The sequence below is a fragment of the Cuculus canorus genome, chromosome 10 (assembly GCF_017976375.1).
Source record: "Cuculus canorus isolate bCucCan1 chromosome 10, bCucCan1.pri, whole genome shotgun sequence".
In the NCBI taxonomy this organism is placed as follows: Eukaryota; Metazoa; Chordata; class Aves; order Cuculiformes; family Cuculidae; genus Cuculus; species Cuculus canorus.
In genome coordinates this window covers 2,638,774-2,656,843 of record NC_071410.1, presented here as the reverse complement: position 1 = coordinate 2,656,843, position 18,070 = coordinate 2,638,774, and the positions used below count along the sequence as shown (strand labels likewise).

Sequence of the window (18,070 nt, the reverse complement as noted above, 5' to 3'; positions counted from 1 at the left end):
AGCGATTTGACTGGCACATGCAACTGGTGCAGCTTGGGATGGAACGGAAAGAGAGGAAAAAAAACAGTATGTTTCTGGAGGCCAGGAAATGCCTGTGGAGATGGGGATGCAAACACAATCATCAACTTGGAATAGAACCTGAAATGTGTGCTTCCCAATGCCAATTCTTTTGTGCAGCAAACTGCCATGAAACTACCAGCGGAGAGTGCGTTATGGGAATGCATAAGATGAGACTAATTTTAACAAAAGAGACACTTTAGAGAGGGGGAAAAAAAAAAAGGAAAAAGACGACTCCTAAACTCATAAAAGCATGGACCGAAGGTTAGAAAATGCTAGAACTGAAGGCACACATTCAAACGACTTACAGCCCCTCTGTGAAAATGCTTTAATGATACAGAATTTATTTAAACAATTAAACACACAGACACTGCCCCACAGGGGTTCTGACTCTGTGTAGGAGCTGTATGGACTTGGATCTAGAAATGAATTCACTTTATGTGTAAGCTTAAGCAATGTCTGTAGGATTTCTGGCTCATTTGTTGTGGAAATGAGAAGGCATATAATAAAAGCAGTTTTGCAAATGAAGTTTTGAAAACAGAGGAAAAACTTAAGTCAACTGAATGTAATTCCAGATACCTGAATTCTTATATAAATCTGAGTAATTTACAACACATTTTTCACCAACAACAAATAATTGTGTTAATTTTCTAGGTTTCAATCCCATATGAAGCTGAAGCTAGAGTTCCCGGTAGCTCTGAAAACTTTAGCTACCCTTAAAACCAAGAGAGACTGCATTTCAAACTCATGCTATCAAAGTGTTCTGAAAAACTGTGTGGTAAGCTTCTCCTGAAAAATAAATTTTTGGTGATTTTCACACAAATGGCTCTGTATGTTAGATTCCTATCTATAAAATAAAACTAAAATTATAATATTTTCTCAAGTGTGTTGAGCATGAACTAATTAATGTCTGTGAAGCACTCATGAAGGCCATAGTAAATAAAAAAAACCCAGAACTTACGATGAAATTAGTAACTCAAGGGAACGCAGAGCTGAGCTGAAGTGTGGTAAATAAGACCTCAGCCCCTGCACTGAATGATAAGGATAAAAACGGAACTCTGAATAGTTTCCATTCAGTGAATAGCGCTCATTTTTCTCTTGAATGGAACAGAGATCCTGTGAAAAAAACTGCTATACAATCATGAAAAAGGCATTTGTAATTCATTACTCTGTTCTATATTTGATTCTCATTAATGTTTTCTTTTCCTTTTCACATGATTCTTCTTTTATTCCCATTTATAGTCCCTTTTTTCATTTTTTTTTTCCAAACAGAACACAGTGTCAGCACAATCGATTATAAGGAACTTTCCAACCTAACATGTTCTAGTGCCTTCACAATTAGGCACAGAAAACTCAGTCATTCACCGTGATTTCACTTCTTCTGAAAAAAATAAGAAAAGAAAAAATTGCTGGGCAATTTTGATTGCAGTATTTGTCTCACGTCCTCTGTCAGCAGTCCCCGCTTCACACAGTTCTGTTGGCTATAAACTTACGGTTACACTGCGGATGGAGCACTACACCGTGGTTCTTCCACGCAGTGACAGAATCCAACCTGCAGTGCTATTGCAGCACAGGCTCCGTCTGCTTGATGTTCTGCGAGGAAAGAGTGCAGGGCCTGGGGGAAAGCGAGGACCATGTGGCAGCCCCTAACAATACTGCCAGTGACTCTCACCTTGGTCACTCATGCCTTGAAGGTTTAGATCAACCACCAACCCTTTGTGATAAACTGCTCAGAACGTACAGCAGTCATATCCAAGAGCTCCTGAAGGAAACTTGCCTCGTATGGCACACCGTTAACTTTTCAGCTCTCGATAGGATGTGTTGGTTTTGATGCAGACTACATCCTTTCTGTCCTCCGTCAGTCTCTCCTCCTGTCCTAGAGCTGTCGCTGAAAGGGAACACCAGCAATACCAATCCCTCCTTGATGTGCTCCATCATCTCTGAGGAAAATACATCCTATCCTCTAAGTGGACCAGCAGAAATACGTCTGTTTCTAGACAGAAAGGAAAGCTACACAGAGATGCCGACAGCTAGCTCACACGATGCAGTAGTCAACACAAGTCCAATGCACTGGCAGATTTGCAGCTTAGGCAACAACACCGGCCTGATATTTCCTGGATATCCCTGCACTGACCCAGAAATCAGACCAAGAGGGGAAGCTATGCCACAAAGGGAATACATTTGGCCACTGGGATGCAGGAGCACAGCAAGCAAACTGTACCCGTCTTCAGGATTACACCCTGGGCTGAGCATCTGTCAGACCACGGAATGAAAACTGAATGTGTTTTATGCTGTTGTAATGGTCTTTGTTGACTCAATCAGCCTAAGTGTAAAGTAAATTTCTGTAGTCATACAAAACCCCCTCTCATTATTAAGATTCTCAAATTAATATGGATACCTCAAAATAATGATGCTTTTGTAACTTTGAAAGCATTTGCATATGATATTCATTACTATTCAACACCAGAACGAAGAGTATGATAGCGAAATAATACAAAACTAACAGATATTAAAATAAATCTGTAAATAACAATTAATTACAAACAGGAAACAAACCACAACGTGTATAGTGACACTGAAGTGTATTTTTAGTTGTCACTTCTGGACTTTTCTGCAGATGAGTCTTATGGCTACCAATTTCTCAACCCATGTCCCCCCTTTTTCTTCCTCCAACTGCTTCCTCCAAGTCCAGCAACTACACTCCTGGATTCCTCCTCTGATAGGGGAAAAAAATGAACTTAATCCCAAGAAAGCATCTGCAGGTAGTGTAAGCTATTGTACGAGGGAAAATAGCCTGTCTCTGGTGGGCATGTGCAAGAACATTGCAGTGCCTGCAGTGCTTCCTTATGCTCCAGCATTCACCAGGATCTCAGGTAACCAAGCACAGTCCCCATCCTCCTATGGTCTGCCAGTATCGGAATGGTTGTAAAGTAGGGGACTAAGGAGAGGAGCCAGAAATCTTACCTACTCACCCCTAAAACATTACAAATATCCCTTGTCCAAGAAACGTAATAGTACATCAATACTTAAAAGTGGTAGCCAAATAATAATTAACTATCATCTGCAGAAAATTTTAATGGTGTGACCCATTACAAATGCAGAGCAGCTGAGATACTCAGAAGATACCCAACTAGTGTGCTCAGCAAACAATTTATGGATACACGGGATTTATTTTGTTTCTGGGACTGTAGTTCTGAAAGTTTTATTTGAATTGTATCGTTAGGAAGGCATATAACTATTTTTAGGCAAACCCAAAAAACATACCTTCCACTAATAATTTCCAAAGCATGTTAATTAATGATATTTAACTAAATTCATTTGTTTATATATGTACTTGGCGATTACCTTGGTGCATTCCAAAAACTACAATATGGCTATTCAAGTAATATAATTTTCCTTTAGCTGCTCACATAGTTACCAGTTGTACATGAAGCCCTAAAGCAAAACAGGTTGGTTGTTTTTTTTTTTTTTAAATTACAATCCCTGTATTTTGGCATAACATTTAAATCACTTGCAGAAATCAGATACAGCTTACCAAAAGAGTAGGATGCTGCTTGAAAATACAGTTTAATTTCTTGAAAAATTAAAAAAAAAATAAATAAAAAGAATTCACCCTAAAGAACTGAGATTTGTATACTGTATTCTAACAGTTCAACTTTACTTACCAAACCCTCACTGGGCATAATGCTGGTGAGATGAACTACCTCAAGATGTGCTGACTGTGACACCAGAGAATCGGATGAGAGCGAAATGATGTGGTCACAAATCCCAGACAAGGTTTTACACTACGAAGAAAAACAAATCAATATGATTCCTGGTATTAAACAAACTAGTAATGAAGTTCTTATTCTGAGAGCCAACTGAGAATAAACAGATCATTCTACTTTCTAGCATTGTAAAAACTACAGGTATATGAAAGTCAGGAATAAAATTTTAAGGGAACAGAAAACACCCATAAATGTCAAGAAAATGTACAGGCATGCACAGTTCTTCTGATCAAAAGATTTTGCTGTGCACTGAGGACATCTGTTTAGCTAAACTATGTTCTCCACTACAACGATACAAATTCTTTTTAAAAACATACCTGACAATATTATCAGTCATAATAGTGTATTGTTATAAATGCAATGGAGGACAAGTGAAATATGTAAACATAAGTGTCTCATACACAAATTTAATAACCTATTTTGGCTGCCAAATAACGAGAGCGACTCTACCAAGGGTGATAAGTAGGTAAATTCCACATTACACAACGTAGAAAATCTTTTCTGTGTTAAAAATGACACTGGCAGATAAATGCACGGGCTAATCCATTTCCTAATGCAAAAATCTTATGCTTCTTTGAACATATCCTTTAACTGATATTCTATATCACTATTACAAGCATGCAATCGTTTCAGGTTATCCTGCCTTCCAGCTAAAGTCTTATTGACAATCCACACAAACACCTTCAAAGCAGGCACTCGATTGCATAGATGGTAACAAGGATACCGATAGATCCAACCTATCCACCAGAGACAAACAATGAGTCTATGGATCAGAAAGGACCCGAGCTGCGCTCAGAGAATCTTCAGGTGTAAAGATTCATTCCCAACTTTGCACGTGTTGCTCAAATTGCTCCTTCAAAAAGTCTATGCCTAAAAATATATGAAACTAATCTGAAAGCATTCATTTAGATGAATTACAGAATGGCCTTCCAGTTGCAGTTGTGTTGTATGCATCTATTTTCCTTTGGGGAGTATCTCTCATTTTCCCTAATTATAGCAATCTCTAATGAAACCCCTTAAGGGAAGTTTTGTTTCAGACATTTGTAAAAGCATGAGGGTTTCTAATATCTCATTTGACACTATACATATAAGTTAAACAAATAAAGTTGTCACAATGAATAAATTAACTGACTGAATTTATAGATTGTATTTCCATTCACTGTATAGTTACTCATCTGGAAATCCAAGTACAGCTCTGGAGTACTGGATGTGGCACTTGAATTGAGCATCAGCTGAAAGACGCAAAGCATCACATTCAGGTATCGCGACTGCTTCTGAAGGGCACCAAAACTCGGAAATATTTCTAGCAGTTTCAGCTTTGGGCCAGAACCCCTAAGCAAAACTTTAGGTTCTGTCTTTTCCCACCAGAGACATAGAACTCGCTTGCTTGAAAAATGTATGGTATTGCTACTCTACATGGCTGACCCTGTCTGTCAGTGTATGCTTTCATCCAGCTTTTGAATTATTCATATAAGAATATTGCTGTGATTTCAAACGAAGGCTTTCTTATAACTTTCCATTTGAGATCATATGTACACATCGGACACAGCCTAAATCACCGAGACAACACTTTCTACTTTCTGATGTAATGTTTTAACTTTACAGTTGTCACATGCGAATACTTTTTCAGTAAATAAACTTTAGAATGAAATATGCAGCAAACAAATTTTCAACCAGATCTACTCTTACAGATAGTTAAGATCTCCTCACGATTCAGAGCGTTAACTAAAATCTATGCAGGATTTTAGCACCAAGAAAACATCCTAGAAAGTTTTATTAGAAAAACTAAAAATGTCAGTTTACTGTAAAAGTATTTCAACTTTTACAAGAGGGGCACAATCCCAATTGTTTAATGCAGGGGCTGAGGTAGTATCAATGGAGCAACAGAGGAAAGCGTATGAGTAATAGCACAGGGTCAGGAAGCAATGTCTGATATGGCACTATTGATTGGAGATGATGCATTAACATATGGTAAAGTATTTTTGGCATAAAAAAAATAGAAAGGATCAAAGTACGAGTTCCCAAACCAGAGAGAAGCAAAGGGCACGCTCTCCAGATGGCGCAATACTGCCACGCTTAAGAAAACCTCAAAGAAAAATGGGTTCTTCGAGAAATGCAGTACCTGTTGCAGAAAAACCTCCACATAGAGTTGAACAGTCCATCCGACACCTAAAACTGGTTTTAACATTTATCTCACAAGGGCCGCAACAAGAACAAAATCTCTAGGAAACCACTAAGCCTGGAACAAGTCATACAAACTTAAATGTCACAACAAGTATTTTTAGTAAGGCAGCTACTGCTGGGTCAGTACAACGAATAAAGTTAATAATCTGTATTTACTGCCAAGAGAAACAATAGCTAGTAGGTTGTAACTTTTAATTAGCATGGGTGTACTATATTAGGCTAAAGAACTCAAGCAGTCTCAGTAACCATATTTTGCTGAAGAGTTATCCAAACCCCCTGAATCTCAGACCTGCAGTTAAAGTGATCCTGAAGATCACTCCTTCACGATTTATTCTCCCATAATACCTGCGTTGCAGAGCAGCCACAGTCTAGTCCTGTGCTTAGTGAGGGAATGGAACTGTGCACCTGCAATCCCATCGCCCGAGCGCACACTGCCCTGGGGAGGAGCTCTTCCACAAAAATCTACGCCTCAGTGAATCTCCCCAGTAATCAGTCAAGAAAGTCAATCATGGATCATTGTTTTAGAAATCTGTCTGTACTTCCAAGTATGTCTTTCTTAATACGTGCCAGAAATAAAACAAAATGTGCTTAATAGTTATCGATTCTATCTCTTACAAATGTAAAATTTTACTTTGGATCACGACAATTATTTGTCTTGAGTATTTTCTTTGATGTGTTGTTTTTTCAGAAATAAAATAATCACAAAATTTACAAAAATTACAGAGCTTATTCTTGAATTTCGCATTCTTGAAATATTTATTTTTAAGATGCTGTGAGAAAGATGATGGTTCCTCTCGCTCCACCCAGAGTTACAATGATAAGCATTTGATTCTCAAAGAGTGGATTCTCTGGATCAGGTAGTTTCAAGTGATTTAGTTCAGGCTAAGACAAGTTTTACTGCCTTGGGACTCAGCCTCTTTACAGTTCATCGCACTTCTACTGCTGAGTCTGTGGTGTACTTAAAACCACAAATTTTTCTCTTTTCCCTTCTTCCTTTTCAGGCTTCTATCCAGAACAGGTAGAAAAGTCAAAACTAACAACCCTGCTAAAGATGTATTTCCAGAAGTCACATGCACTATGGGTTAAAAGATGTGCATATACGTATGTGTGCATATATATATATACACACACACTCCAAATCCCAGAAGATTTCAGGAGCTTTTAGAAGTTCTTTTCAGAATAAAGGTTCATAACACTAAGTTTTTCTCTAAGTCACTGCACGCTTTCTGAATTCAACAGCACATCAATGTTTTATGACAGTGTTTTAATCCCCGCTGGAAGCGGAGTATGTGTAAAAGGCTTTAAAAAATAAAAAAAAAGAGCCCAACACTGGGTTAGAGCTTGTCAAAAGCTTATCTGAACTTGTAAATCCTTTGAGATCTCCCTTTCACTGTGGGTTTTAACTCTATCTCAGTGTCAGTACAAGTTTTCAGAGACAGTTCCAGGAAAATGAAGTATTTGAACTTACAGGCCAATAGCTAATCAATAAATTTGTATAAGATTCTTCTTTTTCCCTTTATCATTTTAGTGCTGAAGGCATAAAGTGCTCAGTCTTGACAACCAACGCAGCTAGTAATGCCCTAGATCTGATGGATCCGCTGCTGGAATTCCACACCAGCAATCCTAGTAAGAGTATTACAATCATAACAGCGTTGTGAAGCTTCTGAAACAATCTAAGACAATAATTATGTATTTGTAATTAACTGTAGGTGTAACAGAGAGCACTACTCTGGGGAAATGTGTGGAAATGGAGAGTGAGAGGCAGTATCTGGTCTCGCCTGCTGAAACAGGCGTAAGTTAGGGAATAGCAGAAGAAAGCTGATTCTTAAGCCTTAAACTTGAAAGAGTTCCAATTTAGGAAAGACTGGAAAGGCTTGGTAGGAACAGTTCTTAACTGAATTACACCATCCCCCATAAACTTCCAGTCTTCACAGAAACTAGAAACAATATCTTAGGTGGAAAAATATTTTATTAATATTGTTTGGGTAGAGTATCTCTATTTTTTTATATTGATGCGAAAAAAAAGTCATTTGTGAGTATTAAATCTAAAGTATGAGGGCATTAAACCGGCTGGTAGGAGGCACAACTAACTTGCACTAAATAGGTTTCAGGGTGTCACAAAATGTGAACTGATATCTCCCTTTTGCTGGTTTTGAAAACAAATTTTAACTTTTTAACTGTTTGATCCCATTTATGAAAACTAACATTTAGCAACTGACATAATTAATTAGAAGTTGTGTGAAATGGTAAATTTATTTTCCTATTGTAGCTTTAATTCTTTAAGAAATCATTTAAGTGGGTGAGGTAGGATTAGAGAATACCAATGCAGAATACTTAGATTACTTACCACATGAAGAATTTTATTTTCTGTTTCATACACTGTACAATCCTGTGGTAAAATAAAATGAAAGCAATTAATGCACATTCTTTTAAATTTACTATTGAGAAATTAATGAAGGCTTTATGCTGATAATTATCTCTTAACAAATGTAACTGTAAAGACAAATGATCTCTTCAGGGGTTTTTGTGTCCTAAAGGTTACTTTACAATCTTAGGAAACTTGACATCTCTTGTGTCTGGTTAACCTCAGGGATCTATTCTTCCCTTTATAGTCGTGAAACTCTCATCCTCAATACTAGCAACAATATAAACATAGCACAGAGGGGAGAGATTCATGATAGTGAGAAAAAAGTAATTAAACATAATTAATCTGGCATGTCAGAAATTCAGTGATGCACAGAGCAAGAGATACATCGCCCAGCTTTAAATCAGCAGAATTTTGGATATCTGTACCACAAGCTGTGTGGGGTGCAGACAGCTGAGTCAGACCCACCACTAGGTAGATTGTGTTACTGGAAAGCACGGGCAGGAAGAGTAAACAGAGCATATTTTGACAACAAGCACAGTGCCAAAGATGTTAAATGTGATGTGTCCACACTATCAGTTTGGTTCACTTCATCTTTTGCTTCACAGCTCTAGTTGCCTACACCATCCACGAGGGACAAGAAAAAGCAGTGGTCACATCTCTTGGGAGAAGTCACGTAGGTGACACTCTAGGTTTGGAATTTGGAAGGCATAAGTGACACCAAAAAGGGATGGGAAAGAAGACAGGCTTATGTCGAGCAGTAGTCCAGGAATATCAAGGGGGTTTCTCTGCCTTAAGCCTCCCAAAGAGCAAATCCATCCCAGCTTTCCATTACAAAACATCACCATAAATCAATTTTAAGTAGGCCTGAAACCCAATATTCCTGATTAATATCTTTATTTAGTTAAGACTTGTAACTTCTAGAGCAGTCATTGCCCTTTTTTTAGTTATAATTTAAGAATAACAAATCTTATCTTTGTATAACTTGAGTCATTACCCCCTTAACTTGCACTTTGATTTAGTGATATTACAGTGGCTAGAATATTTCTGTCCCTTCATGAAATAAAGCATACAAATTCCTAAGAGACATCTACTGCTTTTTAATGTTTGGAAGATATCCTCAGTTCAGCACTCCATAAAGCAAGACGCAGCCATGGCACAGCAGTATTTATCCTTCCCTACAGGAGAGGGTCCAGGCGCACGGGGGCAGCTCTCCCCCTCCTTTCTCGGCCGGTCAGCGCTGCAAATCACCACATGGCTCTCAAGCTGTATTTTATTAAAACAGAACATTAAAAGGAAAATACAGAAAAGTCATCTCTGAGGCCAATCGCAGCCCCTGTGGACCAGGCGCCCTCAACCGCCACCGTCGCCCACCACACTCCTATGCTGCGAGCATCTGCTCGTGACACCCCCTTCTCCCAAAGAGGTGCTTTTCTGCAACAAAACCTGAGCAGAAAACATTCCTGAGGTATCCCAGCACCTCCCTGTGTTCCACGAGATGGAAACCCCAATCCCGTGGCCAGCGGGAGCCCCAGGGCCCCATGAGAGGGAATGAAGAAGGCACCATACAACATGGTGAGAGCGAGGCGGGGTGGGATTCCTGCCTCGCTAAGGACCTCATCTGTCGCAGGAATTGTGTTCATTACACCACGCTGGCACTGATTGATCACATGTAAGTGAATTAATGGTTAAATCACAGAAAGATTATGTGGTGAAATTGCTAAATACTTCTCCAAATGCCATGTCACGTCGGAAAAAAGCTTTCTACATAAGGATTTCATATTGTATTTCATATTTTTAAGGAGGAGGATTTGTAAAGTAAAAAAACGTGTCTTGTTTATTTGGCTTTTTTTCACCCTTTAATTTTTCAAGTAACGTTTAACTTACTGATATAACTAAAAGTTCACCTCAAGTAAATTAGGATTCCCTATAGTTCTCAAGATTTCCTCTTTCCCGGAACAGAATATGTTAGCAATAACAGTTAATTGCTTTAAACTTCCCATTAAATAATTCCAACCTCCTCACTCCAATCTAGGAGCAGAATAGCTACACGGCCAGCTTGGCCTGCTGAACAGGGACCCGTCCCACCCTCGGCTCTCAGAGTCACCTTTACTTTGGAGGGTGGGCATTTCTGTAGCAAAATTCATTTCAAAGTGAATACAGTTTAAAGATTATTGTTACAGAATAAGTTAAAATCAGAAGATTATGAGTGCCAAGCAACATAAAGAAGAATTTATATTAGCATTTCACGGTCAAGTATCCCTTTGATGTTTCTTCTGTATTCATACTGTTATTTTCTACAGCAAAATAAAGAATTCAATTAGTCAGTTTGGTTGGCAATGCCCAAGGCAGTTTTCCCTACAAGATTTACACACTTCAAACAACACATCCACCATCTCTCCTTTTAACCCTCCAAGTACCAAGAGAACAAAATGATCACAGCAGGATTTACAGCTTGATTTCAGCGCTAATGCTCCTTTTTAAATGATGCCTTTAATTTCTGTGCTAGAAATACAATATGAGCATCATTCTGAACAGACTTAATTATTTCAGGTCAAAACGTAGAGAACTTATCATAGCAAAACTGAAATTTTACTGTTTTGTAGAGCAGAATTAATGTTAGCTATACTTACGTTGTACATTCAAGATTACATTAGCATTAAAAATGTTAATGGCTTTGGGATTCCTTCCAAAACAGATGCATATTGACTTTTTAAAATAATACATCAGACAAGCTTAACTGAGGTTAAAAGCACTTGCAATATTATACTGAAATATTAAGATATGTAGGTCACAATATTCTTGTGATTTCTTTTTCTCTGATGCACAGCAATGCACTTGGGATCTCATTAAAAAAAACATCTTCCAGGACTAACATTTATAGAATTTTGATCTATTTTTCTTAGAAAATAATGGTTATAGTCATAGTCTTCCTACATCCTCCATAAACAAGATGACATGTTGAAAATGTCCTTTTTTCTTACAGTTTAAAAAACTCTTAAAATAATTAGTAGCTGCATTCTATTTGCCCTCTATAAAATGGTAAAAAATACAAGAGTTACAAAAACAGTCACTGCAGCAGAATTACCCACAAGCCAACTTCTGCACTATCCCGAACATCCTACCTTTCAAAAGTACAGAACACTTCCATAACTCTGATAGACTACAACAGCACTCTTTTGAATATTCATAAGGAGAAAAGGTCAGCGGGACTTGCGCTCACCCACACTACGGTCTTAATTTTGGTTTATAATTCCAAAAGAAAAAACTGCAAGTACTACTGAAAATTGCAGATACCATAAAGAACGTTTTATGACAAGTCTTGTGGACAGTTAAGTAACACATAAAACTACTAATATATGTAAAATATTTGGTTCATTAACTCAGTACAGTAAACCCGCATGAGTTAAGTCAAGTACTGAAGAAACGAGCAGCTTGGAAGAGAACTTAAACCCTGGGGTTGTTCGCCAGTTGAATGCTATTTCCAGTACAACACTGCAGTGAAGATCTGCTGCAATCTTTGAACGGTGGTCATGACAAAAAGATATTTAAAAGAATATTGCTTGCATTCATTAAATCAAACAGTTCTGGAACTCACATATTAAAAAGAAGAAGATCGCTCTGAAATTAGGCAAATATATAGCAGTAAATACACTACGGTAACTTATTTTCTTGGTTTAATTAAGGTGAAGACCTGATCATAATCTATATTTAGAAAATAGTGAACAGACGTTTGCTAACAAAGTGTTCTTTAGCAAATGTAAGCAAAATAAGACTGAGGGACTGAAAGCTGAAGTCTGCAAAGTTCAAACTGAAAATAACACCCATGTTTGTAGTGGCAGTTGCTGAATCACAGAATAATTCAGGTGGAAGGAACCTCTCGAGGTTATCTAGTCCAAGCAGCTGCTCAGAGGAGGGTTAATTCATGAATTATACCGGGCACAGGAAACTACTAACCAACAACAATTTTTATCAATTGCAGTAGAAACTAGATAGCTTCAAAAGACATCTTAAATATAAGTATTTGACTGAAAACAAGGAAGAAGTCTTTGGTATGGTGTCTGAATTTATCTCAGTGAACTTAATTAAATGTTAATAAAGGGGAGAACAAGCAGAACTTTGGCTTTTGTTGGAAAAAAATGAGCCTTAGTTGTGCTGACTTTGTTTGGCAAAACAGACAAATTTTTGTTTAGAGAATGTTTGTTTGTGGTGTTCAATGTACGTATCAAAAGTTTAAGCATCTTTGACATAACCAGGAAAAAAAAAAAATTAGAAAACCAGCTTCTAGTAAAACTAGTGAAGTCTCCCAAGTTATTCTAGTTATCTTTCCCCAGGGTAGCCTTGGTGCTACAGCGTGACCAAATCCAGATCAGTTCAGTTGATCTGGTAGATTCCCTTTCAGATCAAAATCGAGAGTTAGTTTACCTTGAAGTAAGTTAGTTTCCCTTGAGCTAGTTTACCCTAGCTACACTTCAAAATGAAGTCAACAGAGAAACATTTTAAACCTCCATTCTAACAGGCTTTTTTTGCACATTATCATCAACACATTTTTTGATGGGACATTGCACCTCAAAATCAACAGGTTTCTGCAGTTTTCTGCATAATGCTATTTTTTTATAGTTCCCCTACTTATTTTACTTAAGGTGACATCACAAGGGAGAAGAAAATTGAGTAGAATAAAGTACATTTCCAAGGATAAATGGATAGGTATAAAACCCCTCTAAAACGAGAGAATAAAGATCAATGTTCTTATAGCCAGCAGGAAAAGATATTATTTGCAAATAAATAAGTGACTGTTTAGTCATCGTAGCATTTACATTTCATTTCATCTGTGTGGTTCAAATTTTGAATGAAGATCTCATCTTCACACTCACACAGAGAGCAAATATGACCTAAAATCTAGAAAACCCACTTCCTAATTAGTTCTAAGAGTACATCACTTTGCCATATACAGTACATCCTAGCAAGGAGATTCGTAAGGAGTGTCTGTATTAGACTAAGGTTACAGAGTAATGCCTCCTTTTTAGAAGGAAGTTCACCATGAGGGGCAGCAGTAGGTTATGCACACAAAGTGTGTTAATTTTGCATAGAATAACTCCAGACTGAAGGCGTTCCTCACTTAACGTGCCACATGCATACCCTCGACTGCTGTTTTCACATGGGGCAAATTAGGTATCTAAAATTTATATCATTCATAAAACAGTATCTGGAAGGATCTGAGATGAAGGTTTCTATTAGTTATGCCTTTCAATTCATATTTTAGCCTGCAGTTCTGGTTTAGGTGAGACATTTCTGCTTTCACACATTAAGATCAATTTTCCTCAGATTTAGTAAGAGCGAAATTGTCTCCCTATGACTGACTTTGTTTTATTTGCTTTTTCTCTGCTAAGCTTAACCGTGTAGAAAGATCCTAATAGAGGAACGTTAAACAACACATATTAACAACACAGTGAGATAAGAAAAAATGCAAAATTTGAATTCTAACTAACCTGATGAACTAACAAATATTTTTCATCTTGGAAAGTCTTGGAGTGTGTGGTAAGAGGTTTTTTTTTTAAGTTGCCAAAAGGAGGGCAGGTTTGGGAGTGGAAACTAAGAATTGGAAAAAAAAGAACCAAACCATTGCTGGCAGAGGAGAATTTAATTTCATCTGCCAAAAGTAGTGAAATGAACAGAAATGGAGACAGCAATTCAAAACTATACTATTTTCACCTAGACCATAGGGAAAAAAACCCAAAGTGCAGTATCAGCTGAAGGGTGGAATCAGAACCCAAACTTTTTATACTACAGAGAAGCTAATTTTGCTTAGTCTGTAAATAAAAAATAGCCTAGTGCTATAAACACCTTGTAAGAGAAAGCTTAATAAAGGCACATTAATAATTAAACACCTACATAGGAATTTTTAAACCAAGAAAAGAGAAAAAAGATCTTTGTTTTGCACTGCAAAAGTGCATAAAGGATAAAATTTCTAAAAGGAATAAAGCTGAACATTAGCGATTAAGGATAATAGAACCAAATACAGAGACTGATATTCATCAGCCTTGGTTCTTTCCAAGAATGAAGATGAAATTGAAGAAATCGAAGCCCTCACCAAGCCACCTGTCCATCATTTACCAGCAGTCCTGGTTAAGGAGGTAGGTCCCAGTTGACTGGAGGTCAGTAAATGTGATGCCCATCTACAAGAAGGGCTGGAAGGAAGATCTGAGGAGCTACAGGTCTGTCACCCTGAGCCTGTTACCGGGAAAGGGTGTGGAGCAAGTCATCTCGAGTGCCACCACACAGCACTTGCAGGATAACCAAGTGATCAGGCCCAGTCAGCGTGGGTAGGTTATCTGTAATAAATTGTTGGCATTATTTAAGCCGTTTCCCACTGTGGCTTTGTTGTTCTGTTTAACACTTGAACGGCGATAGATAACCTCAGATGAATTAGTCCACTCAAAAGCAAGGTGGATTATTTTAACTTCACAGTGTCCTTCACTCTACGCAGGCATATGAGGATAACCAAAGTCCAAAAATCCTCCTGTCACTACCAGAGGAAGAGGCTATGTGAGGAACAGAGAGGTAACACTGAGCATTTTTTTCAGGTGAAGTAGAAGCTGAACAATATTTTTACTGCTACCGTTTTGAAGGAACAGTATGAAGAGGACTCAAGAGTGGAAGAAAATCATTCCTACCTGTTGCACAATGGTTGTTAGTTCCAGGCACAGTTGAACAATGTTGTTTTTCAGCAGTGAGTATTCTGTCACGCTGACAAATGGAGACCTGTAACAAAGGAAGGATAGGTTTGTACAGCATTAAGCGTTATATCTCTCTCCTGTTTATAGCATAAGCAGATATATGTAATATAGACATCAGTTCTACACCACAGGAACGTGAAGTATCTAATCATAACCATCTCTAGCAGCAAGTTACACTACTTCTGTAAAATATTCCTTTGAAACAAGAAACAATGAAGGCAGGAAGGATGTAAACTGGATTTTGGCCAGAACATCAGAAGTTATTGTTCTTGTGGAAATAGGAGCTTCCAAATAATTATAAGTAGTCCAGATTTGTGCAGCTCATTAAAAAGACGGCATTTCTAGTATGACATCACCCTTCAGCAGAAGTCAGCACCTTAATTCAGAGAGCAAAATAAGGCTTACTTAGTCACTAACAGCTGCCCGCACACTTGGATTTTCTTCAGGCTTTCCAAATTCTGGCTGAAACGGACCCATTTGAATTTATAAGGACTGACAAGGTCATAGCCTGAAAGAATATGACTGCTGGCATTAGGTTAGTAAGATGTCACCAGCATTATACAAATCCTGTAAAGGAGGGTGATTCACTCTCATTGTGATTTCTAAGGTGTCATTTATACATTCAAGAGCATTCAGATTCAAGATAATGCTATCGGTTGCTATAACTCCAAAGAAAGAGGACGAAACGTAAATGCCCTGATGCTATTTTATGTTTCAGTTTGGCTTTCCACAGTCAAAATTACAACTAAATTTATTCAGAGAGATACTTTTAATCAAATTTGTAAGTGAAAAAAACCAACAGTGGTTGATTGTTGAGCAGTAACCAACCCCACAATTGTACTTAATGCATCGATCCTAATCTTGACAAATAATCTAATAAGAAAAAATAATTTTCAGACAAAGTAATACTCTGAATTTTGAATATTATTAATTGATTTGCTGAACTGAGCTTATTTATGCCTTTTCGATGGCTGGAGTACTCTTCCAACTCCACTATCTTTTCTTCCTTACCCTTCTTTCTGAAGTTACCAGTGATGCTACCAATTGCGGCAGTGAGATGCCAACTTGGAAAAGCACAAAAAGCATTCATTTTGCACAAAATGTTATCCAATTGAAAAGAATATGAAAAAGTAACTATAGCAAACTTTAACACCATCCTGACAGAAAATGGTACTACATTTTGCCTCCAATATTTGAGAAATTTGCAACCCAAAATTTAGAGCTAGAACTCCAGAACTGCCATTTTAATATTAGATTAAAAGAATATAGGAGAAAAAGAAAGAACAAACAGAAAACAACCCAAATAATTATTCTCATGCATTCTAAGGAATAGGAAGTTACCTGTCCAGCCAGGCTAGTAAGTTCTTGGCAGCACCAATCAGGTCAACTACAGAGGTAAGAAAATCATTTGGCAGTCGTCTGGAGGCCCTGCCATCGTAATGGCCACTCCTCCTTCTACCCGTTATAAAGTTCTGAAGATTTTTGGCTGAGGCATTCAGCTTGTGAGACAGAGTTCTCAGGTTTTCAGTCTCCAAACCATAATTCTGAGGGGAAAGAAGATAAAAAAATTATTTGAAATAGTGAGTTGTGAGCTACATGAAGAAAACCGTGAGGTAAACACTTTGACTGGTAGTGGCTGTAAGGACAGGATAGTTATAGACGCCTAGTGTTAGACCAGGCAACAGGCTTCTTCCTTTAGAACATTCAGGATGTAGCCATCCTGTTAGCATGACAACCGCTGCTGTCAACAACACTCAAACACCAGATTCCCCAAACTCACTGGTCCAACTAAGTCACTGAGGGAATGGCATCAAAAAAAAACCCCATACGTTGGGTCTCAAGGTCTTTCCCATTTTCCAAACACGGAGTTTCGTCAGTCCACCATCCCCCTCCTGCTACAGTTCAGGGTTAACCAACCACGTGGAGTATTTTTTACCTCTGAGAGCAGGTTTTTAAGCAGTCTCGCTGCACTGGATCACACTCATAATTGCGTTAGTCCCTCCCCTATCTTGTAATAACTCAGCCTTTCCTGAACTACCCTTACACTTGTGCTGTAAATAAAATAAGATATAAAATCGTATATGACCTTGGTGACAGGCTTTTACAGGAAAATGCCTTTCTGAACCCTGCTATTGTTGATGAGCAGCTGTCCCACATGTAATGTAAGATGGGAACAGTCAAATCAGGTCAGAGCAAAGACACAGTACTCCTCTCTCCTATGACATAGGGAAGGATCTAAGAGAGCAGGCACGCAGTAACAGCTGTTAGCAGTTCAGAGACTTGAGCCAGTGGCAGCATCTTCTTATTCAACAGTTCTTAATGGATTTTCTTCTCTTGTTCTTGTTCTGAGGGACACGGGGTGGTGTTTGAATCTAAGCAATGTTTTACGAATGCAAGTCTCTTTTCCCTTTATCCACATTCCTTCAGCCACATCCGTCTCTTTACCACTAAGCTAATTCCCCACTTAGACACAGGTAAAAAGCACAAAGAGATCTCAGCTCAAATACATTAAATAATTCACTCAAATTCACATAATCTTTTGTGACTAATCTTTCTTTTATTAAGGCACCGAAGAAATTGCCTCCACTGCTCTATTTTAATTTCAACTTCTACTTGTGCCCAGATGATGAGTAAGTGGATGTGCTGGGATGCCTTTACTGGCTGGCAACCAGGGAGGCAGTCTATGGTTTCCCCTTAGAAAGGGTTTAATTTTGCACATTCAACAACACTTTACAAGGATGATAAATAAGATCCTCCTTTTATTTCCAAGTGCAACCTTGCTTATCCCTGTGGAAACAAGCAGAAAATGTTTCTCCCAATAATTCATTATTGCATAAGAACTCAGTTTGCTTTCAGGAAAAGCTAAGCAGGAAAGAGTTTGGTCAGTGAATCTATAAAAGCCAGTACAGTTTTAGTGGAGAATAAATGCCCAGATTTTGAAGAAAGTATGAGATATGAGG

The 18,070-nt window shown here is 38.0% G+C and overlaps 1 protein-coding gene across 1 annotated transcript in view; it reads right to left on the bottom strand.

The window, feature by feature from the left end:
• The window catches only part of LOC104054314 (connector enhancer of kinase suppressor of ras 2), a 183,636-nt gene that overhangs the window by 83,408 nt on the left and 82,158 nt on the right, over window positions 1-18,070 (bottom strand). The window contains exons 3-6 of the mRNA XM_054075876.1: window positions 16,452-16,654; window positions 15,048-15,135; window positions 8,356-8,397; window positions 3,723-3,842 (exon numbers count right to left, since the gene is read on the bottom strand). Coding sequence (XP_053931851.1) covers window positions 3,723-3,842; window positions 8,356-8,397; window positions 15,048-15,135; window positions 16,452-16,654 — 453 coding nt within the window. The remainder of the gene's footprint in view (window positions 1-3,722; window positions 3,843-8,355; window positions 8,398-15,047; window positions 15,136-16,451; window positions 16,655-18,070) is intronic.